Raw genomic sequence first — 9,867 nt, forward strand, 5'->3', positions numbered from 1 at the left:
TGCCTACAAAACAATTCGAAAATGGTGAAGTACCAGATATTTTGAATAAAACATGTAAGTGTCCCAATTATTAACTAAATGCAAGAATCAAAAACTAAAATGCAATAAAATGACGGAATTAAACTTGCAAAACAGGTGCATAAATGCACCTAATAATTGAATACTTGAAAGGATAATAACAAATGATTACTTTGACTAAGTGACTAAATAGTGTAATTATTCAATTTTTACATCAACTTGCCAAACTTTAGAAGTTAGATTTGAAAATTGTTATTAACAGATTAAAAAAAAATCTAAATTAATTAATAATTTTATTTATAAAATTGTTAATTATGAGATACAAGTTGATAAAATTGGTTATATGAATATGTTGACTAAGAAAAGAGAACTTTTTGCCTACTATGGTTACGAAAACATACATTGCTTTTCATAAAAAATTAAAAATTTTGAAAACGTTTTTGATTTACTTATTCTAAAAATTAAAATAGAAGTTTTGTATTTTCGAAATTATCATAAATTGGAAAACTTATAGATATTGTTTTCATACTTTTCCAAATTCTAAAAGTTTTGTAAAATATAAATCTATCAATTAGCCTTATCCAATTCGAAGATTATACTCATTAGTGAACAAAACCAACCCAATTTTTTATTATAAATATTACAAAAAAATAAAAATAAATAAATAATCGGTTTTTGTTTTTGTTTATTAATAAAATATTATAAAAGTTTTTATTTATCTCTCATCTATACAAACAATCAAATGATTTCAGTTTTTTATGTTCATTAGCAATTTAAACCAAAATAATTTTCTATTTATAAATGCTTAATGTAGTTATACACGGATATTACTAACTAATAGTATTTTTAAATAGCTCAAACCAACTTATATAAGTTATTTCTTTTAAGTAACTTATATATTAAAAATAGATTTTTACCCAATAATATAATGCTATTTTGATTTGTTCCGAATCTTATATTAATGTATGCAATCAAGTTGGCATCTAAATCTAAAGAGATTTTAGCTCCATAATGTAATGAGTGATATCATCGTTCTGATTAGCAACATGCTAGTGGAGTGGGAGGAAAGAAAGAATTATTCAATTTCATATATTCATCCATCATGAATGTTATAAAACGAGCATTTGTTTTTTTAAATAGATTTCACATTTTGAAAGATATACCAAACTATCCGTTGATACGTCAAATGTTGATTGTACATGCATGGTCTGCATTGCAAAGATGGAAAATACATTTTATTCACTACATATGGTGACGAAAATCTTCACGGCTTTGGATGTGGTTCAATAAAGTTTTTTTTAGATATAATTGGCCAAGATGAAATGTTTTAAGCTAGAAATTCAATTGCTAACATGTTATAGGAAATACGTACACATTGTCTTCAGAGACGTTTGCAATCTTGATACTATTAAAGTAGTAAAAAGTGTTTTATTGAAAATGTTTCTTTTTATGTTGATACACGTTTGAATTTTATGTTGATTTTTATATTAAAAGTTTGTTTCATTTTATGTTCAAATGTATTAAATATAATTATATGCCATAACAAAAATTGAAAAATAAAAAATGTTAGAAAAAATAAATCCGAAAACATTTTCAGAATTTTTAAAATGAAAATGAAAACTCCTTCCGTCTCTTTCACTTTTTTCACCTCCATGTCGCCATATAAGGGGGGCTTGGGGACCTAAAACAGGGGATCATATCAATTTGTTCCAACTTGAGATAATAAGCTTATAATTTAGGCCTTACTTCACTGTCAAGAAACAAAAGAAGAGTTATATCCTCAAGTTTAACTTATACGTAGGTGTCTTTTATATATATATATATATATATATATATATATATATATATATATATATATATATATATATATATATATTTTTTGTGTGTGTGTGTGTGTGTGTGTGTGGGGGGGGGGGGGGGGGGGGTAACGCAATGTCCAACCAAAATACCCAACAATAAGGGTCAATAAGGGTCCACCAATTTCTGCAAAACCGGTTCGGTCCAAAAGCCGGTCTAGTTTGGTTTAGTCAAAATATTCACAATATTCACAGTTACAATCGTATCGTAATACTGTAGTATTAACAGATAAACTAATGTTCGGTGGACTTCAATGAGTTGTACCATATGAACCTAAAATTAAAATTGTAATGGTCCAACGGGTACAAGAACCAAAAAATCCAGATTTGGACCGGCTTCAACAGATTTTGTCCAAGGTCCACCAATTTTGCCAAACCGGTTCGGTCCAAATACCCAACCCCTAAACGAACATTAGCTCTTCCTAAAAAAGGTGTGATCCAGCCATACCTTTGGCTACGACTTCAACTTGTTTTCTTAATTTTATGTTAGAAATATAAAAATGAAAACCCCAAGCTTTTAAAATAACTGAAGACAGATTTTCTCAATCAAACGTGCCTTGACATTTCAGGCCCAACTTTAAAATTGTAATTTTTGTTGTTCTGAATTGAAAAGTTTTTCTTTCTCCCGTTGTTTATTTTAAATGACACTCTAATAGTCATTGGAACACGTTTAAAACCGGTCATGAGACTATTACGATTTTAAATCCAAATTAAAAGTATAACATTTCCTTGATATTGTTTTAAAAAAAAATTTTAAAAAAAAAAAAAAAAAGATAAAATTACATACATATCTACAATTAACTTAATTTAGGAGTTCCTGCATATTGAAACAAGTGGCAACTGATTATTACAAGTTGAAGTGAAACAAGAAAAACACATACATCCAAACACCAAATAATGGCGTGATCGTCTTCAAAACCTAATTAATGCGGGCATTCCGAATTTGGAGAAAATGAAATCTAAAAGTAGTAAAGCAAATAAATGAAAGGAAAAGGTAAGATGGTCTAAAGAATTTATAAAGATAAAAAATTTAATTGTATGAAACAAGTAATAATTAATGTAAAGAAGTTGATGATGGCAGCGGGCCTTCCAAACTAAAAAAAAAAAAAAAAAAAAAAAAAAAAAAAAAAGGTACTAAACCTAAAAACATCCAACCATCCTTTCTGGAGATCCCAATCAGTTATCCTGTGGCTTCAACCCAACCCAACCCAACAACATCATAAAAACAAGAGAGAACCAAGAGTCCTTCTAATGTAATGTAATGGTCAAAAAGGAAAAAATTAAATAAAAGGAATCAAAGGGCAAAGCGGGAAGTTGAGACCTGAAGAAAAGAGGTTTGGAACCTTGAACCATGTTTTGAGTTAAAGGCTGCTTACTCTCTCTATGAGAAAGAGAAAGCCATATGCATGCAGATCTGAATTTGGCAACCAAAAATTTGTTAAAACGGGAGGGAGCGCATGTTGTTTCATGCGTAATACATGTACAAGCTGTTTGCAGCAGCACAGGCGATTGAGTTTTCAGTTGGATGCCATGCCAGATGGAGCAACTTTGTTGTGAAATCAAATGAATTCCCGTTTGCATCAACTCCCACTCCCGGGGTGTTGCTGTCTCCTCCTGTTGTAGTAAGTAAATTCAAATTTTTTAATAAATAAATGTTGACTAAACAAATTCAATCTAATCTACTACTCTACTTACTTAAAAATAAGGATCAGAATTGCAAACCAAGTGGATTCCTTTTCGGACCAAAACCCAACAAAAGACCTAACCTAAACTCAAGGACCAAAATTGTTTTACAGGCCGACTTTTAAACTAAATGATTTAGCCTGTTCCACTTCCATTTTTAGGTAAGTTGACTTGTCACTAATAAAATATTGACCCATTTCACAAAAAAAAAAAAAAAAAAAAAAGGATTGAAATTTGTGGTCGTAGAGAGTGTGAAATTAAAGAAAAAGATTGACCTCGTCTAACTGCCCGGGTTATGCTGCTTAGGGATCTGGAAGGCCTTGAGGGGGTCTGCACTTGTCTCCTACAAGATTTAAATTCTTTTATTAAAACATGAACACACATTTCTTATTTCTTATATTTATTTAAAGAAAAAATACCTCATTGGGTTCTTGCTAGCTTCGAGGGTGGTTGCTTCAGTGCTGCCCGGATTGCACCCAAACACACGGAATAAGTTGCTGTGAAGAAATTTTTACAAGTGAGTCAATAATGGCCTGCCAGGGTGGAATATGTGAATTGTATGATATATTTTAATGTTACCTGTAAGAACCAGTTGCTACACGCTTGCTATCACCACTCAGACAGCATTCAAATTTATCGAAAATAGAATCGTTTTCATATAAATCACATAGCTGTAGTGGACATAACATACTACATACATCACTCATCTCGATTCCATGCTAATCAAAAAATATATGTATATACGGGAACAGTAAGTATACCTTAGGTCTTAAATATTCATGGACCTGAAATGTTGAAACTGGACCAGAGTCCATGTTGATGTCCCATAACTGCACAACACAAACAAACCAACACCCATATAACTTGAGTTTATATGTTATAGAAAATAAAAACCCGGATGAGCTGGTTTTTAAATGGACATGGTAGAAAGTATATAATAAATAGAACAGAAGAGGAACAAATCAGAAACCTTAAGGGTCATGTAATCACGACTTAGAATATATCTTCCATCTCTTCCAAATTTTATATCTGAAATAGAGGCTATTATCTCAGTGAAGAATGACCTTGAACCAGGTGCTTCATGTTCCTCAAACCTATATAATTATAAGGATAAGGATTCACCCCAAAATTATATTTATTCAAAAAAAACAAGAAACTTACAATTTAGAATGCTTATCGCATAGAGCAGACTGACGTAAGTCAATAAGGCGAATAGATCCTTTGGAACTACTATATGCAAGTGTATGACAATGGTTAGGATGAAACTCAGCTGATGTAATCACCTCTGCAACAAAAAAAACACAAGTCCTAGTCAATCAATGTTCGTTCACAAACAAGTAACCCAAAATATTTAAATGAAGGATGCTAAGGAATAGGAAAATATTGTCACACACATGCAAGCACTATATAGTAACTGGTTGTGGAAAACGAAAATAATCTATTTATATTTAATACAATAAAGTTGGTTTTGTATTGTTTGATAAAAATAGAGTGTACCGGTGAGGTCTTCCATGTTTGCAGGCTTGACATCCACGATGTTGAAACTCTGATTGCTGACTTCCAGATTCCAAAGGTTTATCCGAAGATCGTCCGCAGAGATAAATGTCTCACCATCACTAATGCATAAAAGAAAAGGATCATCAACATCAACATCACATCCCAATTATTCAAAACTCAAGCATCACAGACTCAACATGTTTGTGCAAGTCAAATTAAGCCCCAATTGCAGGAATCCTACTTTAATCTCGTTACCAATATCTATATATATAGGCAATGTACTTTATTTTAAAACCGATAATAGCAACGTACTTAGAATTCTTTACAGATAATACCAATAATATATAACTTGAAACGTATATAAACAGTATATATATTACCCACAATATTAGTTATTTTAGGTAAGAAAATCCAAGTATGTTGCTATTAAGTGTAAATAAATATAAGTATGTTGCTATTATGAGTACAAAATAGGGTTAAATGCAAGAAATATCAACATATTTTCATTAAGTTTTTTTTTTAATAATAGCATCCTAATTTCATCTTTTCCTATTAGAGTATCATACTTTGAAAAATCTACCCAACTATCACAATGTCATCCTCATCCAAACAAAAACCAGTTTTCCCTGTGCTATATTATGGTATCCCAATAACTAAATGTTGAAAGTACAATGCTGTAATTGCTAGTGTTTCAAAATAAAGTGCTTTAATAAGGGAAAAAAATGAAGGTACAATGCTGTTATAAAAAGAATTGAAAGCAGGACGCAATAATAGAAAAATAAATGAAATTACATTGCTATTTCTTGTGTTTAGCCCTAAAATGTAAAAATAAACTTGTTAGACTCTTAAGAGTAGTGAATGTGTTTGAGTGAGTATCTGACTTTCTTGCTGACAGTCTGTGGTGTGGTAATAAGTCAACTGTCCAAGGGTAGTTTAGTCATTTTACAATTTGAAATGCAAGGACGTTGCCTATTATGGTAAAAACAGCAAATCACATTGCTAGTTACTGCAATTTGCCCTGAAACTAAATGCAAGAACTGAAGACCCAAACCTGTTATTTGAGATAGAGTTGATATGATAGTCATGTGCATGAGCATACACTCTTCTACATCTTGCAACAAGGTTGGTCTCGTTGCTAGTTACCTGCAATTGTAGCTTAGTGTCACACTACTGAATTGCCAACATGAGCAATAAAAAACAATGTGATGATGACATAAAGACAGACTAAAAACATGATGACTTCCACAATTAATGAGAAGGTGGTAGGGCAAGGGTACAACTACCACAGGTAAACGAAGTGATGCAATGCCCCCTGAAGGAAATGATAATGCATTGCTTAAACTAGTGTAAGATTTGTCTTTGTCTGTGCATCCACCATTTGCAAGATGCAGCTTAGGGTTGGAAGTAACAGTTGAACTACCAACATTGCCATTTCCACTGGCTTTGGAATTGGAAGTATCCATGCTCATCTCAGCAACTTTCTTGATCTTCTTCTCTTGGACCTGTGAAAGTCAAAAATAAGTTTTTACAACATTAACTAGAAAGACACATTATTTTTACTATAAGCAAATGGGTCATTTTACAAGTTGAAAAGAGGATACGTATGCCAGAAGGAAAGAAAGGAGTTACAGTGGTTACCTTCCAGAATTTAATGGTTTTATCATTAGAAGACAGAAGAAAGAGTGCACCATTGGATGTTTGGCACCATCTGATTTTGTTAATTTTCTCTTCAATCTCCAAACTTTTTAAATAATCAAACTGAAAACAAAAAGTTGGAAATCAATAAATAAAACTATAGGAGAGATCACTGGATCACTATAGAAGAATAAACAAGTAACAATTCAAGAAAATGGAATAAAAGAAAACCTCTGGTTCATGGCTCTGGAACTCAGTTTTGTAGCGGAATTCAGGATGCCTGCTGATTGGGTAATCAGTCTTTTCTAAGTCCTTTCTATTTCCACCATGCTACACAATCAAGAATTGAAAAGTTGTGAGTAACAACATAATCTTAACTTAAGACAGTAGAAGACAAAATAAAGACATGCAAAACACCAAAAATATCAAATCTTGCATGGCCAACCTCCTTTTTATCAGTTCTCTCAAATAATACTACCCTTCCCCCACGATCACCAGTAGCAAGATGGTCACCACTTTTATCAAACTCAATCGCCGATATGATATCAACTGCAAAAAACCACAAATTTTTCATCACTGTACTATGAAATAATGTAAAAAAGTGGAAAAATCCAGTACGATTAAACTATAGTGGTACTTCACTAGAGCTTTATATTTCCAAAAGCCAACAAGTATAGACAAAAGATTGTTAAATAGCATTTATGACACCTTTTTGTATGATGTGATCATATAGATAGGCCTGGAAAATGACAGCAGGACTTGCATCTTTCATTCAAAACCCATAACCAAAATGACAGCAGATTGGTCTTAAAAGAGTTTATGAAAGTACAAATCCAGTACATGTATTATATAAATAAAGAAATGCAATGGTGTTTACATGGTTGCAGATCTTAGCATTTATGCCATGTTGTAAATAAACAGCTTGACAAATCACCAATTAGGCACTAGAGTACCATTAATAACATTTCTATAACCATCAAAGGCTCAGGGTAAATCTAAGTAACAAAATAAGATCCACAGTTTGCCTCTTACAAGGACAGCTAAGGGGCTTTCCCTGAAGTAAAACAAAAGTCAAAAAGCAATCAAGGTGGACTTATGTCTGGCACGACAATATCTTGTTTGGTATGGGTGCCAAAAACGTTTCAATGATGAATAGAATATAAAAGTTATAGAAAGTTCCAGACAGGTTCATGTGAAGAGTATGATAGAACTTCGATTCAAAGGCAGCATAATGATCACAAAATTATCGGTTTATGCTCTATGAATTGGAAATAAACGTTAAGTAGCAATGACAAAAAGAGCGTGGAACCCCACAAATTCATTGGTGAAGAATCCAGCAAGCATGTAATTGGATAACAAGTTTCCAACTGTTACTAAATTTCCACACGCTAGAAGTACTGACTCATTCAAATCTATCTTCTCTTGTAGATTGCTTCTAATTTTCTAGCCATTATTTTCCTTAGTTTGTTTCCCATTTTTCTGCCAAAGGTGCTCTGATCGTTGAACCTTAGTAGACAGGATTCAGCTCTTGCTTTTTTGCCTATTTGGTAATCTGAAACTCTTGTCCCATAGTAAGTTGATAACTTCACATTCAAACTTGTGTTATGTTCTTATTTTCTTCAAAAGTACAGTGTGCATTATCATATATTATAAACTACCGACTCCTATTTGTATATCTACACCTATGAAATCATATGCAAGCAAAAGCTAATAGTTTTCCAATAATGAGAAACATGAATAATGCCTTGAAACGCATGGAATCAAATAAGAAATGCTTAAGCCTTCCATATACTTACTCCCCCCAGGACGATGCAATTGAATGGAAAAATTGAATGACAGTACTTGATCAAAGTACGAGTGCAAATTTATTATTTCTAATGCTTTGGTCCAACAACAATATCAAGTACCTACGTCTACAGAAACCTAGTTTAATGGTTTCCAGAATCTCCGACGATTCAATAATATGCCGATCCACGAACAAAATCAAAGACATATTTCATTCAAGCCCTAATCAAATACAAATCTGTGGATCCACATGCGGGAAAGATAGATAGATAGATAGAAATATAATAAATAGAATTCAAATGAATAATCTCCATTGAAGCTAGTTTACCTTCCTGAACTTCTTCACCGGCGGTGCGTTCACCAAATACCTGAGAGAATTTCCAGTCAAGCGGAGGTGGTGGACCCTCGGGAGCTGCCGCAACATCTCCTCCATCGCCACCGTTCATCTCTTCTTCTTCTCCTCTTCTTTTTCTTTTCAGATTAATTAAACGATAAATCAATCAACTGAATCCAAAGTAAAATCAAATCAACAACAGCATCATCCGATCGTTCGTCCAATTATTATTTCTCCAAGATCGCAACCTCGAAATCCTCAGTTAATTCCATCAACAAACAAAAATGAAAACAAAAACAAAAACAAAGACGGTGCCTGTTTCAGATTCATTCATCCATTAACGAGCATCATCGTTCTCATCATCATGAACAACACCAAATCGCTTCATTCACAGATTGGGATTTTATTTTCTCTCTCTTCTTCTCACACTTTCTCTCTCTAAAATGGGGAAGGAGAATTTCGGAAAACTGAAGTGACCAAACCGTTCCTTTTGCCTCCGAACACACACCCAAGCTCCCTCTCTCTCAATAATACATTTTCCCCTCTTCTAATTTGTGTAGTTGATGATAAAGCAACGGCGGATGGATGTTGGTTAAATCACGTATCGACCAGGATCCAACGATGAGTATACGCGGATGTCCAATGATGGTTTGTGACGGAGATAACGTGACAGGCTGTGACTTGAGTTGAGAGTTATTAAACTATAGTTATTGAAGACTGTACACGACCGGGGCTGAGTTAGTGAGGACCCAGGGTAAGGATTCTGAAAAGACGTTCTTGCCCTTGCTTTTTTGAGCTTTGGCGTTTTTATAATGTGTTATTGTGTTTATTCTAATGAGATAAGGATGCTTATTGGATTGTGAATTGTGATTAGCTAGGGATATTCCTTATCTATTTAACATTATTATCAAAGATGATAAAGAGAAAATGGAAGGTTGTATGTAACAAGTGTACTGGACCTATGTTTAGTGGTGTCGACGATAGTTTTCACCCAACTAATAGGTTGAGAGTTTATATCACACAAGTTCTTTACATCAATATCACCAAATGAGTCTCATT

The 9,867-nt window shown here is 33.0% G+C and overlaps 1 protein-coding gene across 2 annotated transcripts; it reads right to left on the minus strand.

Moving 5' to 3' along the window:
- Positions 1–2,874: 2,874 nt before the first annotated feature.
- Positions 2,875–9,383, minus strand: LOC145144730 (serine/threonine protein phosphatase 2A 55 kDa regulatory subunit B beta isoform-like). Of its 2 annotated transcripts, none has more exons than XM_079074888.1 (14): positions 8,803–9,383; positions 7,135–7,238; positions 6,921–7,019; positions 6,693–6,812; positions 6,338–6,556; positions 6,106–6,197; positions 5,055–5,173; positions 4,719–4,842; positions 4,528–4,651; positions 4,319–4,387; positions 4,137–4,228; positions 3,977–4,054; positions 3,833–3,900; positions 2,875–3,488 (listed from the first exon to the last, which is right to left on the minus strand). In XM_079074888.1, the coding sequence occupies exons 1-14, from the start codon at positions 8,918–8,920 to the stop codon at positions 3,340–3,342; spliced, it is 1,575 nt and encodes a 524-aa protein (XP_078931014.1). In that variant the 5' UTR covers positions 8,921–9,383; the 3' UTR covers positions 2,875–3,339. The 2 variants fall into 2 exon arrangements, with proteins under 2 accessions (XP_078931014.1, XP_078931013.1); XM_079074887.1 differs by having other exon boundaries at positions 6,335–6,556; positions 8,803–9,380.
- Between the last annotated feature and the right edge of the window lie 484 nt (positions 9,384–9,867).

This window comes from Lactuca virosa, chromosome 1 (genome assembly GCF_052849685.1).
Source record: "Lactuca virosa cultivar CGN04683 chromosome 1, Lactuca_virosa_CGN04683_v6, whole genome shotgun sequence".
NCBI classification, from domain to species: domain Eukaryota; kingdom Viridiplantae; phylum Streptophyta; class Magnoliopsida; order Asterales; family Asteraceae; genus Lactuca; species Lactuca virosa.

What these genes read in the sequence shown, in the direction of transcription:
- LOC145144730 (XM_079074887.1), bottom strand. Translation starts at nt 8,920, where the DNA reads ATGAACGGTGGCGATGGAGGAGATGTTGCGGCAGCTCCCGAGGGTCCA. An exon ending in AACTCTATCTCAAATAACAG is followed by an intron (nt 5,174 to 6,105) that starts GTTTGGGTCTTC and finishes TTTATGCATTAG; the next exon opens with TGATGGTGAGACATTTATCT. An exon ending in GCTAGCAAGAACCCAATGAG is followed by an intron (nt 3,901 to 3,976) that starts GTATTTTTTCTT and finishes TAAATCTTGTAG; the next exon opens with GAGACAAGTGCAGACCCCCT.